The following is a 22,072-nucleotide window of genomic DNA, read 5'->3' on the forward strand; positions in this document are numbered from 1 at the left end:
TTTTCATCCTTTTTCTGGAGAGACAAAATCATTAACTCTGCTTTTCAGCTTCATTTGCGGGTCAGTGTTGGAACAGGGACATACGTGTTAGTTACAATTAGATAATTAGGGAGAAGAGGTATATTGTCAGACTACATATAATTGCCTACTTATGGGGAATGAATAAAGTGTATACATTTTAGAGAACTCTAGGATAACATGAAGGAAACAGAAGCAGTGGCTACTTGAGGAAAAGGTTTTGTATCTTACTTCCTGAGTTCATGTATGTTTGCACTCTGCTATTCTACCATGCACCATACGCAATTAAGTTCAGCTCTTCTGTATCCAGCACAGACAGACTGCCATCCAGTGATTTGAGACTGTTGACTAGAAGACCAGTAATTGCAATGCTGGAGGTAACTGCCTGGTTTTATTCTGAAATTCCTAGTACTGATACCATTTTAGAATGACTTCCATGAAAAGGCAACACTTGTTTGCCCACAAAAGTGTCGTCTCTTTTGTTTGTATGATTAATTTAAGGTAAATTAGTTACTTGGGTATTTCTCTACATTAGGTTTCCAGGCTTGCAATAGGCTGAGATATGTGCCTCCAATCGCCTTGGCGGTGTCATTTATTTTGACAAAGTGTAATATAAGTTATTTTGATGAAAGAGAGTGAACCATATTAAAACTGGACAATTTGGTCTTAGCTGTGACAGGTTTCGGCATGTCATGCAGAATAAAAATAATTGGAAGTAGAAACAAATCTATTTTTTCCTTCCAAACTTTGGAGACGTCCAATTGATCTTCTAGCTTAAAAAAATACATAGAAGAAAAGTAAACTGTCAATTATAGTGTCATCTGTCTCTGTCAATTGTAAACATACTTGCCATGCATTGCTACAAACAGCTGGGCAAGATCAATCACTTCATCCAGGACTCCTAAGCCAATTAAGGAATCTTGTGGATGGATGAAGGGTTTTTCTTTTTTTCTTACAGTAGAATGCAGTGCAATTATATCAGGTGTTCAAAAACTTGTGTGTATGTGTATGTTTTAGGAGACAAAAGAGAAGTAGTATATTTCTATGTCCCTTCTTCAGAATGAAATACGTGTTTCTCTGGGTCTCTTTAGCTGTAATTTAATCTGTTTTCAGAATAAATTTTCAGCTAATATTTCCCTAACAGTAGGTCACCTATGCTACAGAAAAGTTTTGCAGAACGTAAGGAAAAAAAAAAGTTTATGATTTTATGTGAGAATAAAAGAACCTGTCAATTACTATTCTAATTAAAATCATGTGCCTTCTGCTCCTGAGACACAAAACTTCAGTCTTTTCCCTAACTCACATTTGTAAAGGTGACTTAGGGATTCAGATGCCTGAATTTTAGATCTTTGAACTGAAAGGGTCTGATTTTCAGAAACAGCTCTGAATCTTTTCACTGAAAAGCAGCTTCATAGCAATAGAAACAAACAAAAAAACTTTTATAGATCAATTGTTTGATGCAGTTGGTAGAATTTCTGAAATATTAATATGTTCAGCAGGTATTTCTGCTCTACAGCTGGAATAGCAGAACAACAAGCATCCATCATGGTGATGCTGAGGAAAGAGGAAATGAGGATCTAGTTGCTGCTAAAACAAGGTATCTTCAAACCAACAGCTTGAAAAGCTTTAGCCAAGAGTCTTAAATGAAGTAGTTTAGGAGACTAGTAAATCACTAATGATACTTTTTAACGAATCTTGGAAAATTAAAAACATTCCAAAGACAGCCTTGTCCTGCCAACACCATCCCAATATAATCAACTTACAAAAAAGGTCACCCTAGGGAATTACAAACAGATTAGCCTTCAGCCTGATGACTAACCCCTATAAATTAGTGGAACTACTAGCATAAAATACCAGAAGCTAAAGTCATTTTGATTTAATTAACTAGATGACTGAATCGAATATAGCCGAGGTGTATAAAAGAGAGAGGAAAAGAGAAGGTGAAGAGAGATCAACTACTGACTATGTCTTTCAGGTTAAGAACTAGAGGCATCAAATGAAACTAGCAAAAAAGAAAATTCACCCCAAAAAATGAAGTGATTCTTAACAAAACTTGTAGTTAACTAAGATAACTTCTTAACACAGGATTTTTGTGGGTGGTATAGGTCCAAAAAAGCACCAGGCACATTCAGAGAAGAAAAAGGAAGGAAACTTAGATATAGAAATGATATCTTTAGCTCTTTAAGCTCCAAATTTCTGAAAGCGTGTACAGTATTCCAGAAAAAAATGTTGCTATTTGTCTTCTTATACTCATTCCTAAGCATAAGATATTTGATTTTGGCCCAGACACAGGTTAATGAGCTAGAGAGAACTCTTTCTTGTCATTCTCTAGCAATCAGAATCACCTAGTGAAATGGCTGTAATCTAAGAAAAGCCAGAAAAACACAGAGGACACCTAATACTGCAAATCTTAGAGTGAATAGAAGGCAGAGTATTTGGAAGTTTTCATAAACGTATGTTTAGCACAGGTGAAAAAAGGAAAATGCCTCTGTTCATGTGTATAAAGACCAAAAAAAAGGGAAAGAAACAGAGAAAGAATACTTTAATATAAAGTCTTAGAAAGACCACTATGTTAGACAGTACACTCTTCTCCACACTCTCATAAGGCTGCAAAAAATATTAGAAAAGCTTGAAGGAAGATCACCTAGCTATTCCCAGAGCTGAGAAACAGGGTTTATGATACAATGCTTTCAGAACCTCAGATTACTGAAAACAAAGCTAATAGATGACACAGGGCACACATGTACATGGATAAAGACATCTGGTTATGAAGATGTTTATGAAGACAAAACAAGCATCTGAAATTAGACAAGGAATACGATAAAATTTCTCAGCTAAGAGGGAAACTGTGCCTGGCAAGATCATGGAGCAGATCCTCCTGAAATCCTTGCTAAGGCACATGGAGAATAAAGAAGTGATTGGAAACAGCCAACATGGCTTCACCAAGGGCAAATCGTGCCTGACAAATTTGGTGGCCTTTTACAATACTGCCACAGACTTGGTAGACAAGGGCAGAGCGACTGATGTCATTTACCTGGACTTATGCAAAGCATTTGACACTGTCCCGCACGACATCCTGGTCTCAAAATTAGAAACTCATGGATTCGATGGATGGACCACTCGGTGGATAGGGAACTGGCTGGATGGCCGCATCCAAAGGGTTACAATCAATGGCTCAATGTCCAGGTGGCGGCCAGTAACGAGTGGTGTTCCGCAGGGGTCGGTACTGGGACCAGTACTGTTTAACATCTTTGTCGGTGACATGGACAGTGGGATAGAGTGCACCCTCAGCAAGTTTGCTGATGACACCAAGCTCGGTGGCGCAGTTGACACGCTGGAGGGAAGGGATGCCATCCAGAGGGACCTAGACAGGCTGGAGAGGTGGGCTCGTGCAAATTGCATGAAGTTCAACCAAGCCAAGTGCAGGGTCCTGCACCTGGGACGTGGCAACCCCAGGCACAAATACAAGTTGGGTGGAGAATGGCTGGAGAGCAGCCCCGAGGAGAAGGACTTGGGAGTGCTTATGGATGAGAAGCTCAACATGAGCAGGCAGTGTGCACTGGCAGCCCAGAGAGCCAACCGTGTCCTGGGCTGCATCAGGAGAAGTGTGGCCAGCAGGTCTCGCGAGGTGATTCTGCCCCTCTACTCTGCGCTCGTGAGACCCCTCCTGGAGTACTGTGTCCAGCTTTGGAGTCCTCAACACAGAAAGGACATGGACCTGTTGGAACGGGTCCAGCGGAGGGCCACGAGGATGATCAGAGGGATGGAGCACCTCTCCTATGAAGACAGACTGAGAGAGCTGGGGTTGTTCAGCCTGGAGAAGAGAAGGCTCCGGGGAGACCTTATAACAGCCTATCAATACCTGAAGGGAGCCTACAGAAGAGCTGAAGAGGGACTCTTTGTCAGGAAGAGTGGTGACAGGACAAGGGGCAATGGTTTTAAATTGGAAGAGAAGAGATTTAGATTAGATATAAGGAAGAAATTCTTTACAGTGAGGGTGGTGAGGCACTGGAACAGGTTGCCCAGGGAAGTTGTGGATGCCCCATCCCTGGAAGTGTTCAAGGCCAGGCTGGATGGGGCTTTAAGCAACCTGCTCTAGTGAGAGGTGTCCCTGCCCATGGCAGGGGGGTTGGAACTAGATGATCTTTAAGGTCCTTTCCAACTCTAGCCATTCTATGATTCTATGATTCTATGATTCTATGATTCTATGAAACCAGCACAGACTGAGCCAACAAGGAAATTCACAACCCACTCATACATTTTTGGGGTCTAGCAGTCAGCCCTAGCACTCCCATCATTCTCCTTCTAGTCCTGATGCCTCCTGCTCCCTGTACCCCTATGGACCTGCAACCCCCAGCTGCTGAGGATGAATTTTATTTGCTTCAGTTGGTGACTTCTTTGGTTGCTTTTCTCACAGCTAACCTGGCTAGGAGCTTTTTGAGAGCTGGCTATCATTTGGAGTTGCTAAAAAAAAGATAAAATAAAAAAATCTTTATATCTACCCCAGAGGGTGGGCTAGGTGTGGCCTTGGAATTTGTGAACTGTCCTAATGTTCATCCTTTCCGGTCCTGGACTTTAATAAGATGAAGGTTGCCACGCTGTCTCTCATAGGCCTATGACACGTGACTTTATATTAAAGACAAGAATTATTGTCAGTTTTCAGCATCAAGTTTTAACACTGTCATGGTCTTGAGTGAAGCTTTTATATATAGATGGTAGATTTTACCTGGGTGGAATGGAGGACTTGTTCTGCCTGAAGAACAATAAATTGGCCAAAGCTGGAAGCAGGTTATTGGAAATGATAAACTACTACAGCGAATTTTTTTCAATTATTGTATCTGATCTGGCCTTCTCACATGCTTACAGTCTCTTTAGCTATTAATAATTTGCATAATTAACTACGCAAAAAGAAATTCCAGTCTCCTAAGTTGGGGTAACATTCCTTATCCATATATCAAACACATGGAGGGCAGTGGTCTAGGAACCCTATACTCTAATTTCCGCAGAAAAAAAACATAGGCATGTGAACCTGACAGATCCCATTATTTGGACAATCAAGGGATTTTGTTTAACATATAACCACCAACTACGAGTTTTGGTGTCAAAAAGAAATTTCTCTGAAAAAGTGTGTACAAAGTGAAATATAACCTGGAAGTTTAGCATTTCCTCTGCAGGCTTTACTTCCTTGTAAAGGAAGTAAAAATTCCTCTGCAGGCCTTACCTCCTTGCTGAAATCACTTAACCAGTTTCCTGCCAAGACAGATGTCCCGATGACACCAAAGTCTCTGTGGTCTCTGCTGTCACAGCTTACTGTCCTAAGGAACAACGTGCTTTAGTCTAATTAAGATCTCTGGTCTTCACGTAGTGCAAGGCCTGTGATATAAAGGAGGTTGGACTAGATGAAATAATCCCTTCTGACCTTACATTCTATAAAATTATACAAGTTTTCCAAACTCCAGTTAACAGTGGTGTATATCAATAGCCTGTGCTCTGAGACAGGGCTCCCTGATTTCATCTTAGTTCTGCAATGCCAGCTTTACTGAGTTTGAACTGTGGCAGCTTGCCTTTGATACTCTGCCCTTGTTTTAAATAGCTTCAGAGAAAAATTTGTAAAAGACTATAGATGGAGTGACACTGAAACAGATCAGATTCAATAAAATAATAATAATAATAATAAAAATACCTAATTCTTTATTCTTTCAGGGGCTTGATCTTAGCAGAGTGTTTAGATTTGGAAGCTTTATGTAATAGCTTCAGGCCATGTGGGTAGCTGGGGATTTATTTTTTATTTTAGCTTTTCTTACAGCTTCTACTATGACAAATTAGAAAGCTGGAAGTAGGTGTTATCTGCTTAATTCAGAAACATTCACAGAAATGCAAAGTATTAGGTAGCATTTACAGAGACATACAGTGAAGCCTTTGGAGCTGAAGGTCTTTTAAATGCATGTCACGTGAATATTCAGTCAGATATGCAAATGTAGAGTGTTACTTTTAGTAGATTGATCTATTATTTGAGATCAAGGCACAGATCACAAGAAAGGCATATCAAAATATCAGACCTTTTATATTACCCTTGTACAGAATATACTGCAGGTAGTCATGTTTGTTTCTATTCCTCTTGGCAGTTTGCTTTCTTTCTATAGGAAAAGTAAAGATTTACATTTCTCTTAGTTTTGCCACTCCATGTGCTTTGATGAAGTGCTTCATCACTGAGGCTGTACAAATAACTCTTTGCATTTCAAAAGGAGTTTTTGATACTGTAATACCAAAGCTATGCAGTATCCAGAATCTAAGAATTACCATTAAATATTGCAGAGAAATGCAGCTAAAAGATTTGGAAAGTCAAACAGATTCAGTGTAACTCTACATTTCTTAAGTACGTAACTGGCTTTGTAATATATTCAGGCCAGCGAGAGAACGGGAAGGATTGCTACCCTACATCATGTACCCTTTCAAAGCAGGTGATCTAGGTGTATTTTTAGAGCAAGATTTTGACTGTAGCGCCTGAAACTCTTTTGGAGGGAAAAAAAAATGTACCAGGGAGAGGGCTTTAAACAAAGATCAAAGAGAAAGTAATTACTGATCACTAAATGCATGTTTGTTTATTTGAAAGGAGACTGATGTAAAGTTCTGCAAATCTCCTGCTGTACACTTCAGAATATTAATAAATCTGATGAGTACCTTGCCATGTAATCTGAATTTCAGTTGAAATTTCTCCTCTTTCAAAAGACCCAGGACTCTTTACCTCCCCTTTCTCACTCTTCCTGCCTTCTCCTCTGCCTCCACCCTCCCGCTCCAAAAGGTTATACACAAAAGTTCTATGTACTGGGGAGTTTTACCTGACTGGGTGAGGATACACTTCTCTCCAGATTTTCTACAAAGTATTTCTTTTCAGGGGGATTCTATGGGAACAGCTGATAGGCAACTTGCTTACAATCATCCATACAAAATTATCATTGGGCAGGAGACCCAGCTGTTTAGCCTCTGTACAATCCCATTCCACAATAGGAGATAAAAGAACTTCCCCCCCGCCCCACCCAGAAAAAGGAAAAGCTCAGTTCATTTTTGTCATTCTTTAGTATCCTCTGTTCTGCTGTCATTGCAAGGGATTAAAAATCCGAGTAGCACTCCTTTTTTTCTCAGATATATCATTTGGCACAATGAAAGACATCAGTTCTTCCTACAAGCCCCACCTTATCTATGCTTAAACCAGCACAGCTACAATGCTACAGTTAAAAGTTTAAAATGCAATATAGGACAGCTAGATCTCTCCCGAGCACGGTTTGGATGTTGATGACAGAGCAGAGAATAGGATTGCAACGACCTGAGTCTCCCAGATTTAAAAGAAAGGTACCCGTCTCACTGATTATTTGGCTTGGCTACAGAAATGATTTGTAGGTCCCAGTGGCAGCGATAAAGTTAATCTTCTGTGTCCCACATCAGTCAAGGCCCTAAGTAAGCTCAGCACAAAACCACACAATCCAAGTAAACTTTAATTTTAGATCCATGAGGTTCCCAAAAACCCTAGCTGTGACTAAGACGAGTATTATATACATGCTCTGGGCTTTAGTGTCTCTGGTGCTTTCCCTACAGGATCTTGTGCAAATGAATGGTGTTGCTGGAATGATTTGTTTCAATTAGGAAACACTCTTAAACTCCTTTCCATGTTAAGAGACTGGTCTTCCAAAAGAACAAACTGCAGAAGAGATGTGATTTGCAACTGCACTTATCTGTTAGTCAGGCAACAAGCTCATCAATGATAATAGGAAAACAGGAACTAAAGATCAGAGCAAAATACATGAGAGACAAGGAGAAGAGTAACTTCTTGAAGAGCAGTAGAACTGCAGGGAAGGTTCTAATTAGCAAGCAGACTGCAGTGAGTCCTAAGAAATCTGACAAACAGGAAAGATGGTTCTAAAGTATACATATTTGCAGAATATGGGAACGCCCTTAAAGGATAAACATACCCTATAGGTCTTTCTTATGAGTAGTTTACACATTTCTATATGCTAATAAAATTATAAATTATCTTTAAAATATTAATATGCTCTACTAAGCAATTTCCTGAAATTACAATGACTTACAAAATTTAATGGATAAAAACATCAAAAGCAAAAATCACTGAAATGGTATCAGTCATGTTCTGTCTTTCCTTTAGTTCCACCTTCTATATATAACCATGGCATAACTTTAATGAAAAATGCATGGTTTTATCAGATGAGCTCGTTAAAACTAATTTCAGATTATATCTAATCTAAACAAAGAATATTTGTAGAAAAAATGACAGATTTGCTTCAGTCTCTGCATGTTTTAGCAACTGCTGAGACTTTTTTTCCAGTATAGGGGAAAAATGGAAAAGAAAAACTGAAAACAAAACCGCAAAGATTCTGAATGTGAGTACATTAAGCCTTTGGAAGCGATTTGAAAGCACTCTTTAGAAAACGTGTAGTGAACAACCTGAGCATCTGAGGACAGCAAGCAACGGAGACAGTATGTCTGTTGCTTCTAAGTGACCTATCTGACTTTAGTAAAAAGCCTCTAAAAGCAGCACTGGTATTACAAAGCATGCGTTTGAGTTGTCATAATGAAAAACATAAACACTTGAAGCTAGTGGTGACATACTGCCTCCTAAGGACTGTCCAGTACTTAGCAAAGTTAGCATTCCAATTTTAAAAGGATATTTCCAGTTATGGAAGAAGAAGAGAAAGAGGAAGCCATGTATTCTGCCAAAAGATATTCAACTCATTCATCATCTGTAATGGAAAGCAAGCAAAAACTCCCCTGAATTGAGCATTACACTGATTGTTCAGTTTTGGGTTCAAAGTTATCTTGCTGGGCAAATTCCCAGTTCAAATTATTCAGGACAAAGACTGTCCTTGAAAGCAGCAGAAGGTGTAAGTAAAAGGACTTGCATCCTACAGTGGGAAGGTCCCTCTTTATGAGACCAGAATCCCAGGGAGTGTGAAATTCAGCAGGACCTGGAAGCTAAAAGAATTTTTGGGGGACAATTTAAATATACCTATCTGAACTATCTACAATCCTTGCAGCTAAAGACTTGAAATCTACAATGCAAAATCAACACAATGAAGATGTACTGATTTCTCTTGAATTATACTGTAAAGGCATTCGGGAGGAACCAGTTACCTTTGCCAACAGCTTTATCAGAAGCTGGGTGAGATGAACATTGTTATAAAAATGTTTTTTTCTGGTCAAACTCCACCGGAAAGCCAGAAATCTTGAGTCTGCTGTAAACCTGGTGCCAGTTCCCCAGCTGCACTTACTATTAGAAGTTCATTGTGAATTTTCATCAGTTCAAATATGTGATTGGCATTGTTAGAATCAATATACTTGCTCTAAATCAAGTGGAATTAAGTCCAGATAAAACTTGAAGAGGTCCAAGTGTATTTTTAAGGGCTATAATCGCTGTTTTACCTCCCAAACACTCTGAGGTTCCCAGCATATAAATAACACTGCTTTTTCTTGTGTGAAAAATTTAAAGTCTTATCTGGAAATATAATCTGAAGTGAGCCAATCTTAGAGCACTATAAAAAACATTATCAAATTCTCAGAACACTTGCATCAGGTAATCAGCTATCCAATTTCCCTGATTTTACAGATGGAAAAATTGTGCTATTGAGGAGTTGCAGGACTTGCTTGAAATCGTGGGTGATCGGCAGACACAGGATTAGAAAGAGCCTTCTGCTCTCAGAGCTAAGGCCTGCTCAATCTCGCACACTGGATAACTACCAGTCAATGAAGCAAAACTGCCTTGCTTTGGGTGAGAATATAGGAACTAGTGTGAGATAGCAATTAATAAGTACACATCCAAAACTTTCAAAGGAGAATGGACACTTTAGATCATACGAGGAAAATGCACCTTAAAGATACCTGCCAGTATGAAATCCAACATTCATATGAATAGCAATCCTCAGCAAAAGGGAGTTACTTGTAGCAATCATCATCTGAAGAATGATGATTGAAAGAAAATATTTCTTCTATGAACAGAGACAGATTTGAACTTGTGCACAGACCACTGGCATTCTCATCTTTCCCAGAGCCCATATATCATAAAGCCACAACTTATCCTCCAGATACTGCAGGTTCCACTAATATGGCATGGAGGACAGCACATGAACACAAATTATTCAGTAAAAGGCAATATAGAGCTGTATGGCTGTGCGGGAATTCTAGGGAGGATAAACCTGGGAAAAGCTTCACCAGTTCCACTCCTTGGACAAGAACGATGTGCGTTTAAAACAGCCTTTAAAGTACATTCTGTGGTACTCTAGATCTACCCTAGAGCATGGTACAGAAGTTACTTTTTTTCACTCCTTGTCCAGCTCAAGGGTAACTGTGTCTTAACTAAACTCTGAAGCTTTCAGATACAGCTTCACACACTGTTCCGGGATACCAGGTCTCACATACTACTGGTTTACAAAAACCTAGATCAATAGTACACTTCTAGAGACAAGCAGAAGCAACATTGTGCCTGACATTGGTCTGACATTGTGACTATAGCTTCAAAAAGCCACGGAAAAGAGCTACTGGTTACTCACATAGAAACGTGGGCTTCAACGCTTTATTTGGCTTTATTTTTTCCAGTGTATTGCAGCAGATGGCTGGCAGACAGGATTCCTGTGCTGTCTCTCACAGACAAGCATCCAAACCAAGCAATTTCATAGCTACAAAGAGTTTGATGATAGGTAGAAAGGACTAAGAGAAAGTCCTGTAAGTATTAAAACAGCCCTGAAACAACAAAATGCTGTAAAGTCCTTTGCACAAATAAAAACTCAAATGTAGTTGAGATTTTGAGTACACTATGCCAACAAGGAACTGAGCAACATGTTACTGTCTTCACTTGTCTGAACTTGGACTGGGGGGAAGTTTCAAGATGAAACATATTACTGTCTTCATTTGTACATGGAAGAAATTATTGTAGTGGGGTAAAAAGGAAAAGTTACAGTTGTTATTCTTTCCTGGAACATTAGATTTGGATAAGGTATAACATGCACACCAGTTACAGTAGAATAATGAAAATATTGAAATTAATGTTCTAAGCATGTATAAAGTTGGAAAACACAGCAAAATGTAACAGGTAAAAAAAATAAATTCTTTCTGTAATGTATTAACTGAGCAGCACTTGAATGGACTTACTCTCTTATCCTTTCAGGAGAGTGCTTTTTCTTCTGCCTTAACCTTTCCATACACAGAGAGAGCCCTACTGAATTCAGGCTGATCCTTATAGGCACGTTGAGTTATATACACATCCCAAGTAGCACACTTGATGCTTTGGTGTAGAGTACGTGGTAGTTTATTATACCTTGAGTATAAAATGTGGCTCAGTCTTCAACATCGTCACTAATGTCTTTTAATGTACAGTGTTGGCCACTACGTCAATCTTGATCATGCTTCACATCTCAGAACTGCCCCGTCCATTAGCATCCTTACCTCTAATCAGTTATACTTTTGCAATGTCTTATGTTTATAAGAACTTGTTACTACATGTTTTTTGGAATAAGATTAGCCTCAAGAATAGTTGTCTCAGCCATCATTACAAGTCTAATAAATAAAAGCAGATAATTAATAAAAGCATTACTATCAACCAATATGGAATAAACCACAATTTTTCAGTAAAAGGGTTTCCTTTATTTCTTCTGAATCACCTGCTTTATGAATCCTTCCATTCATAAAACTAAGCAATTAAATACCATAAGCAAAGCTATTTAAATTTAAGTGTATAATAAAAATGATCTTTTTCAGCTTTCATGAATCTGCTATCTACGTCTAAAGACAACAAAGCCATTCTATTCTTTCACTTCAGAAAAGTTCATTTCCTTTTAACATTGTGACAAGGCAAGGAGGAACAGGAGGTAGGTGAAGAAAAGAGCTATTTTGGTTTTTTATTTCACGATCAATGGATTTTTCAGGGTAGGGAAAAGAAAGGAATGTTGGATTATTTTGTAATCACAACTCTACATTTACATATTTTATATAAGATATTCATGACATAGTTATAGTAATATAATTTAAATTTTATATTGAGTATATGTATAAATATTTATATATATTTATACATATATATCTCCCCCAAAATTCTTAAGAATTTGTTTTATGACCCATAAAGGACATCTGCCAGCAGCAAAATGATTCTCAGGACTGTGATTCTGGATTTTAAAAATATTATTAACTAAGCAGCTCAGTGGCTAATTCTTTTTACTTCAGTGATATGAGACATGGACAATGACACAAAATGTGTCTGACAGAAACAGTTGCTCTCCAAAAATTAGGAATTTTATAGACCATGCGATGCATGATCATGACATTGATGAAAGGAAGCTCTTTGTACTGATGAACCCAGTATAAAGCACTGGAAAAGTTTAATGGCCATTTCACCTTATGCGGCTATCAAACATTATACATGTAATTTTTATTATGACCAGTAAAACCTATTTCCACTCCGTTGCAGATGGGCTCTATTTAATGGTCAGTTTCCTAATGTCATCATCTTTGCTGCTACTGTGTAAAACATAATGATAATTCCATTGCAGAGCACAGCATTGCTGCATGTAGATCAGATTATCTGGGTCAATTTAAATGTTATTACTGGGTCGATTAAATTGGCCTAAGGCACCATTGATTTAAAATAAATCTCCATATTGTTTTATTATACTGTAGACTATACATCAATTTTAATAAAGACTAAAACAAAAACTCCATGTAAACCATATGTAGAGGATTAATCACAGGTTTATGGAGTTGTCATAGACTGCAATATGGGAAAATAGAAAATAAGAGAACATTATAAATAGGAAATCTAATAATTTTACAGCATGTTTTGATTTTTTTCCCTTTTCTTTCTTATTCTGACCATGTACTGAGGAAGACACTTTTCAATTATATACGAGGCCAGGGGATAAAAATGAACAAACTAAGAGCATAAAGTACTTTACAGAGGTAAACTAAGACAGAAACTGTTGTTTCCTAAAAAGTCTAAATTTCACATTAAATTGGATATCCAACATAATTCGTAGATGAAAAGTGTAGAAGCTCAATAAAAAGTTGGCAATAATTCATAGACTTACTTTCCCTGTGGTCTTGTTAAACTGCTTTCTCTTTCTCTACCACCCCTAGAAATATATTTCTAATTTGTTGGTTCCAATGTAAACAAAAGAAATAAAGCATACATATAGATTATTCATTTTTACATTAGTATGCACAGGACTTTTTTTTTAAAATTAATGTCCTATATATTAGCCAATGTCCTTGAAAAAATCCTTAACATATCTTTTAGTTTTTCTTGTGTTAATTATCCCGTACTCCACCAATACTGCTACAACATCAAGTACTGCCCATATGCTACCCAAAATAAAGGAAAATGTATTGGTCCAGAATTTCATACCTGATATGTACAGAATATAGTGCATATAATTAATGGGTCTTTTAAAGTATACATGGATAATTTAAGTATGTAGGTGCTTTATTTCATTACCTCCATTCTGCTGAAAATGAAATTATTTCTATCATTCTCAAGCTAATTCTGAAAACTTTAAATCGTACCCTAGTTTGTCATCAATTAAAGATATAGGTCTCGAAGCAAAATACAGTTATCTATGTGTAAGGAATTATCAACAATTCTCTAGTCAACTAGCCACAAGAACAAGACAGAATACGAACAGCTATGGCTTAAACATCATGCAGTTCTGGCGTGTCCATTTTAGGTAAATGTTGCTTTATCTAGAAAGAAAGACTGACACCATCTACATAGGTGCAGAGCTATCTGGTTTCTATGCTGAATTGGTAAAAACATGTCAGACAATTCCTAGTGGGAATCTTGATCATGCAGATCAGCTAAATTAAAGCCATAGGGTTCTAAACTAAAAATGTAATTATTGTATAGGCAGTTATGGTAATACACAACTCTTATGTGTATTCCATGAGGGAAAATAGCATTATCATATCCTATAACGAATTCTGTTGTGTACACAGACATGATTGATAGGTATCTATATAGAGATATATGCATATAATATATATTTATTATATGTGATATATAAAAAGAAATTATATAAGAATGGTTTATTTATAGTATTATAGTATAATTAAAACTATAATAATATATTTTAATTACATAAATATAGTTCTGATATATATTTTTATATAGATAGTAAAAGTAATATATTCTATATAGATAATATATAAAGTTGTAGCGAAATATATAAAGAAAACATTCATTGGACATTCCCTCTTTCCTCTACTATAGATGAGCGTATCTGCATCTGAATGTCACTGCATCATTTGTTCCACATTCCACAATACAAACAAAAGCCTTCTATATTGTACAGAAATTTTCTGTTACTCAGAAAAATCTTTCTCCCTTTCCTACCCTTCCCATTATATCACTATATCTACAGACGTGCTAATGCTTGCTAAGTCAAAGAAGGGATCTCTCTGAAGTAAGTACTACCTACTGTAGGGCTGGCAGAATTGTGTTTGTAGCTTATAAAGCACAGAGACATTTCTCAAGATATCAAGCACAGCTATAATCATTGATCTGTGAACTAAATATTTTGCAGATAAAATACTACATTGAAAGTCTTCATTTACATTGCAAAGTCTAGCTCTTGGTAATTAGGGAAGAACTGAATCATAGTTTAATACCCAAATGATTATTTGAAGATCACATTTTCCATAAACCCAAATTAAGCACTTTCAAAATGTATATCCGGAAATATACTTTGATTAGATACTGATTCTATATACTGGTTACACGGCAAATATTCAACTTTAATTACTATTGTTGTGTCTTGAAATCTTCATTGTTTTTAATAGCATGCATTTTGTTTGTTTTTATGATACACCAAAGTAATTCCTACTCAGTAGTTCCTATCTCATGAGTCTTGTATTTACAGCACAGGCCTCTAAATTTTGGCAATATTGAGTCACGGTAATAGACTGTTCTCAGGTCTGGACTTTGGGTTGTTTTGTTTCTTTCTCTGTTGAATAGGCCTAAAATTATTAAATAGTTACGGTCTTCATCTTTGGATCCATTATTCCTCTTTTGTAATCATCTTATAACTATTATTAAATATGTATCAATAATTGATAGAACTCTCTAAACTTTTCTTCAGTATAAAGCACATGTAATCAAACTCCTGCCAGCGACCGACGTAAGGATGCATTTATTGTGATATCTGGATTATTAGTTTTAGTATTTTTTAAACATCTAGTTGCACACCAAAGTGAAGTATCCCAAATGCACAATTTCATTCTCATTTTTGTATCTGATTTCTTTCTCTTAACTAAGAGAAATTTACCTTGAGAATATTTCTACCTTAAAATTATACCCCTATGCCAAAGCAAATAAGTAAACAAGAAAGAAAAAAGCACCAACAGTATTAAGGGTCAAGCAAAGATCTGATGACTGTCAACAAATAAGTAGAACAACTGCTTACAGCTGCTCGAAAGTCAACTGTGAATTTCAATCTGATCGTTTGGTACTGGGATACACTGCCTTGAGTATGTTCACATAAAATAATATTCCCTTTTCATTGATCAACCACTGCTAAATAAAGATTGTGTAAGTATACCAATCAATGCATATAGAATAAGGGATCATCTTAGCTAACAACCTTTCAAGGGCTGACAAGCCACCAGCCTGATTCATTTTCAACACCACCACAAAATCTTTATAAGACTTTTCAGGAAACTCGTATTTGGAATTATCAGTTTATTGTTACTGCAGTACTAAATTAACAGATAGTAAACATTCACACCTGTGAATTCAAAGACATACTACAAAAATCTGGGGTACCTATACGTTAGTTGACCCTGTGCGTTATTTCCTGTGGTGATGTGTTGAGACCCTACCATTAGGGCAAGAATAGTAAATTGCTGAAGAAAATCACCACCAAGAATCACTCTTGTAGTAGGAGCCCTTGAGAGCACGAGCATGGGATGACAGCAGAAGCCCCGAGGGTGTAAATGTAAATCATTAATGGTCAATTATGGATTAATAAGGGAACACATCCTTGAGAGCAGGATAGAAATATTTTTGGGAGATAATAAAGAGAACAAAGAACATGTAGCCAGCATATGTAAAATAATCCATTTACACTAAAGATGCAAGGATGTAACAAGAAGGGATAAAAGACAATCACAGCCCCTACAAAGAAAGAACAGAGTGAATTGCTCTAGCATTGTCATACCCAGTTAAGATTCCTGCACCTGATCAATACAACTGCCTGTCTGAAGCAGGTCTCCTCTCCCTTTCAGAGAAAGAACACTGCTTTTTGATTTGCCACTCACCACATGTTGTTATTGCAGACTAGCAATCTTAGTTAAATTATTATATTTAATACATCTTTGTAAAGCAATTTAGAATTCTAAAGAGCAGCATGTGTGTTTTCTGCTCCCTCCCCACATGCCAAGACAACTGATAGTGCAGAACCAAGTCAGAGTAAACTTGAATGCAGTAATCCAGATAATATCAAAGTGATAAAAAATGAGAGATTTTGAGCACTCTTTCCTGAGTAATGACCCTGGATCTGTTAGGACCTTAGATTTCTCTGTGTGCCTTACAAAATGGTATTCTTGGACAAAAAGTAATACAAAGTATATATGCAAGCCTGAGTAGTCTTACAAAAATAATGAACCGAACTGACAAAATATTGTCTGTATTTTTCTCTACAATTTTGTGAGACACCTGCTTAAAATGATCTGGCTGACGTAAGTCAGTGAGGATAATTATATTGAGTTTAGCGGAGTCACAGCAATTAACATGAGTGGGCTTCCACTGGTTTTATAACAGAACCAGTGCATTCTTTCACTTGTAACCTGTGACTCCATTTAACAACTTCAAAAATACCAGGAAGTGCCATAATGAAGTTGTATATTCTGTATTTTCACAGTTCTGCAACTAGTTTTGAGGTTGGTCTTGTTTATTTTTTAAAAGTATATGAAGCTCTCTCTTTCTATATGCTTGTGTATGTGTGTATTAAAATGATGTGCTGACATGATACAACTCTACATACCAGAATGGTCAAACTTGGCAGAACCACAGACAAAAAAATACACTTCTTGTAAAATAGAGATGTTCAGCACACTGAAGAAAATGAGTATCAAGAGACAGCAGAATCATATACAAATTTTGAGCAACAGATACAAAATTTCTACTAACCAGAGATTGAAAGCTATAGTCTTTGAGAAAGTGTGGTCTACTCATCAACAATGGCAGAGGTATCAGATGCTACCTGCCTTTCTCTTTAAGCAAGAAAAGACCACCTCTGTGGCTGCCTGGGTATTATTAACCAAAGGAGAGCTATTTTGTTCAGGTAATTTCTTTAAATTATCTATCATCATCAGGCCCAAACCTTCTAAAATCATACCTTTCTAGCCTGTCCTCTCACATACATTTTTTTTACTTTCAAAATACCAGTCTTATACCTCCTCTGGCCATTCATTAATTGAAATGCAACATAGCCAAAAAAAAGCTAATTTTTTTCCTCCTCCCAAGCCCTCCCTTCCCCATTTTTGTATACAGACACACTGTCGTGTCTCCCATCTTTTAAAGCCACAGTCTGAACTTTGATTTAGCCCTCTGTTTTCATCCAAACAGCTTACCTGTCAATAACTTGTCACGTCTCTTGACTCCGTATTTGTCATTACGCAGTATTCTTCCAGCCACCATTTTTGCCTTGTGCAAATGCAATCTTCACTGCCGCTTTCAGGGTCTCGCCAAATCCATTTATACGCTGCTATTTGGATAATTTCTTGATTCATCATTTTTTGTGGATTTTCATTCTGCCACCAAAAGAATGCCAGCTTTGTCTCACTAAATCCAACAGCCTTCACATTCTTCTTTACTTGTACAAACCTCATATAAATTAATTAGCAGTTTTCTTTTTATTTGTCAGTATTTTCTATAAATCTTACCAGCCCCAGGAAGGCTTTTCTTATTAGCACCCTTATATTTACTCCTAGTCCAGTCCTTCTATATGGGAGAACCTTTAATAAAGTCCTCAGATCAACATCATTATGCCCCTCCAAATTAACTTTAAATTCTTCATCTGCTGGCACCATCTTGAAAATTCTCCCAGCTGACAAGAAGCAAAATAATTCATCTAGAAAAGCTAGTTTATCAAAACTGAATCACTCCATTATTACAGATACCTCCTTCTGCCTCCTCAGCTTCCCTTTCTCAACATTTTGTTTATAAATTCACTGGGTGGAAACTATCATTTACTGTAACTATATAGGATAGAGTCTTGATTAGCTTGAAGATCTCTGTCTCACCAATGTAACTAATAAATTTAGAAGAAATGAGACCTACCTGGGAGCACAATAACAGGTCATGAGAAACTTCGCTACTGATGTCAGAGCAGTGCATGGTCCCTTGAATACAGATACCTGAAATGTAATAATTTGGAGTGAAATTATGGCTCCACTGAAGTCCATGCTTTTTATGACTATCTTCTTTTGGTAATATTGTAACTTAAAGAATATCTGTGTATAAAATTAACTTTAGAAAATGGCATATATTTTTGTTTTCCTCTGTTCTGCAATGGGTCTATTATTGTATTTACAATAAGCCCGGTATGATAGAATGTTCTGGTTTTCATCCCTGGTTTCATAAAGGAGGTATTTCTTTTTCTTTCAAGCTTATGCATCGAATAGCTGTGTGTCAATTTTGTAAACTTGATACATGTGTTCAGTTAAAGGCGGAGATCAAAAGGAAAGCTGGTGGGCCTGAAAGTTTTGGCTGTGACAGGGTGAACCCATCACAGAGGACTGTGCTGACAAGCATTGCTGCCAGGGAATAGTGAGAGCCAGCTGTTCCCCTAGGGACAGGGAGCCAGAAGCCAAGGGGGACCTCCATGACGGCTGTGCCCTCACCAACGGGGCACCATCCCACGAGGTCTGAACATGGCAGGCAGAGCATGGTGCTGGCAAGAGGGCCCATCAACAGCCCCAGACATGGCAATGAACCAAGCCCACATCCACAGAGAGTCCTGTCAGGAGCAGCTGGTGATGGGGCCATAGACAGGGCTACACCTTGTGTCCATAGTCCATCCTGTCAGTCCAAAGACTCCTGTCAGGGCCAGAGACAGGCTACAATGTATGTGCAAGGGGCCTGACCTGGAGGCTGGCTGGCCCCACTGCAAAGTCCATGGTCCATCCAGTAGACAGGGCTGGAAATAGACACAGCTACAACGTGGCTGTCATGGTTTAACCCCAGCCAGCAACTAAGCACCACAGAGCTGCTAGCTCACTCCCCCCCGGGTGGGATAGGAGAGAGAATCGGAAGAGTAAAAGTGAGAAAACTCATGGGTTGAGATAGGGACAGTTTAACAGGTAGAGCAAAAGCCGCACACACAAGCAAAGCAAAACAAGGAATTCATTCACTAGTTGCCATCAACAGGCAGGTGTTCAGCCATCTTCAGGAAGGCAGGGCTCCATCACATGTAATAGGTACTTGGGAAGACAAACTCCATCACTCTGAACATCGTCCTCTTTCCATCTTCTTCCTTCAGCTTTATATTGCTGAGCATGACATCATATAGTATGGAATATCTCTTTGGTCAGTTGTGGTCAGCTGTCCCAGCTGTGTCCCCTTCCAAGTTCTTATGCACCCCCAGCCTACTCGCTGGTGGGGTGGGGGCAGAAGCAGAAATGGCCTTGACTTTGTGTAAGCACTGCTCAGCAGTAACTGAAACATCCCTGTGTTATCAATACTGTTTTCAGCACAAACCCAAAACATAGCCCCATACTAGCTACTATGAAGAAAATTAACTCTATCCCAGCCAAAACTAGCACAGTGGCTCAGGCAGGGACTGAACTGGGCTTGTGAGGGGTCCCAGATAAGGTTGATCAATGAGCCCATTAAGGCATATTGGTGCAATCAGCCCCCCCCCAGGAGTTACTTGCTTGTAATTCTTTTCTTTAGTTTCTTTTTTCCTTCCTTTTCTACCAGTTACAGACCTAACAAGCTGAGTTATAGGTTGCCTCATTTCTTCTGTGAATGGCATCCTCTGTACACATCTATGAATAACACTTAAAAGGATAAAATGCTGAAAGCGTTCTTCATACTTAAGGGAAATACAATTATATGCTGTATTGGATATGCCGAGTTCTCAAGCGGCCTCTTAAAGAACTTTTTCTTAAACAGAGCTCCATCTGCCTGAATCTACAAAATCAACACGAGACCCTTCTTGTGTTCATATCTTTGGACTTTTATGCTTACAATTCTGAAATCAAAATGCTAATTTATTTGCACAGCTGCATATCACAGAGAAAAATTCTGGATACCACTGAAAACAGAAGGAGTTTTGTTCAGTGGAGCTGGGATTTCATCCTTACCTTTTCACTATTCTAACAGGTTTATCCAAGAATGTTGAGGATGTATTTGGAAAGACTGATCAACACCTGCCTTGGAAGCTGAATTGAAAACAGAACAGAAACTTCTGCTTTCCAAAGGAGGTTCCTGAGAAAAAGTAGGCTGCAGAGAAGTGTAACAGTGACTCTTTCCTTATTCTTTTACTTAGCTTAATACAATGCTTTTAAGATTCATTTCTCTCTTACTCATGCTCCATGTATTTGTCAATCAAATTTTCTCAGTCATTAACCATTCATTCGTTATTCTGTAATTTATTATGTTATTCATTTTACAAGACAGCGTGCAAGGTTTCTTGCTTGTCTGTTCAAGTAAGGCATAATGCTGTATGCAACCTTCCACAGTGGCTGCTGAACCCTGACTGACCTTCACTCACTGTTAGGAGCCTCCCTGAGAGGAGCACCTCTGTGCCAGGAACTGGCTGCATTGGTCCTACAGGAAATGGCACTCTCTAAGGGCAATTTCATAAAAAAAAAAAAAAAAAAAAAAAGTATTACATAAATAGTTAACTGCTTCACTTGTCTTTCAAAGCTGCACTCAGGGTTATTTGTCCTTCCCTTTCTTCTCCAATACCTGCATGCCACTTCTAGCTTGTTGGGTTGATGCAAGCAATTTCTTGGTTAAAATATAGGTTTTAATCTTAATAACAGCAATGCAGGTGGCTATAATCAGATGCCCAGTGTCCCGCAGGAGAAGTACAGGGTGACCATGGCAAAGAGGAAGGAGGTGAGGAAGCCCCCCAGAATGCCCAATACCAAGGGGCTGACCCAGCCTAGGAGGCTGCGGGTGTACGGCGGGGGCAACTGCCTCTCAAAGGACAGGTCCCCCAGGTCCCCATCTGGGGCCCTCCTCCCTCGTGCCTGGCTGCGCTGCTTGCCCTCCAGTAGCAGGGAGTGGGTGAAGTGCTGCACGCTGCGGCTGTACTCCTCCAGGCTCCTCTGCAACTCCAGGTTCCTGTCCTGGTTCAGGTTTTTCCCCAGCTCCCGGGCGATGTCAGGGCGCCCGATTTGGCGGAGGCCATGGACCAGCCAGTCCCAGGTCACCATCTCTCCTGCCGTCCTCAGCCAGCTGTGTAGGCCCTCCAAGCATCCCATGGGGCCACGGAGGTCCTGGCGGTGGCGGCTGGAGTTGTTCTCTTCCAAGAGCTGCTCCAGCTCCTGCTCCTCTAGTTCCTTGTTGGGCCCCACCAGCCACTCCTGGAGTTGGCGGCACTCGGAGGGAGACAACAGCTTGGCAATACGGCTCATGGTGTGACGGCCCACATTGGCTGCCACTGCATCCTCGCACCGGCCGCCCACCACCAGCAAGAACAGGATGAGTCCCACAGGTGCCAGCATCGCTTGGGTGACCCTCTGCATCAGGATGGCCCAGGTACACAGACTCCCTGTCTGACCTCACAAACCAACGTGTTCCAGGCACGTGTCCTTTCTTCCCTGGCATATCGTCCTGTGTCCTCCCCAAGGGCTGAGCTAGTCAGTCACCGAGGGGAGCTGCTCTGGAGCCAGTCCAACCCACAGTGGAGCAGCAGATCTTGGTGCACAGCGAGTTTTCCTGAGGCAGGGAAACATCAGGGCAGTGGAGAGACCCACCAGGAGCCAGCAGGTCCTGGGTATTGCCAGAGCAACTGCGTCCACACTCACAAAAAGCAGCCTAGGGAGCGCTAGC

At 39.0% G+C, this 22,072-nt stretch overlaps 1 protein-coding gene across 1 annotated transcript; it reads right to left on the bottom strand.

Annotated features, from left to right (window-relative positions):
• Positions 1–21,075: 21,075 nt before the first annotated feature.
• On the bottom strand, positions 21,076–21,765 carry TMDD1 (transmembrane and death domain 1). Its single transcript, XM_074154984.1, has one exon. The coding sequence runs from the start codon at positions 21,763–21,765 to the stop codon at positions 21,076–21,078; it is 690 nt and encodes a 229-aa protein (XP_074011085.1).
• Between the last annotated feature and the right edge of the window lie 307 nt (positions 21,766–22,072).

Source organism: Numenius arquata, chromosome 10, assembly GCF_964106895.1.
Source record: "Numenius arquata chromosome 10, bNumArq3.hap1.1, whole genome shotgun sequence".
Classification (NCBI taxonomy): Eukaryota; Metazoa; Chordata; class Aves; order Charadriiformes; family Scolopacidae; genus Numenius; species Numenius arquata.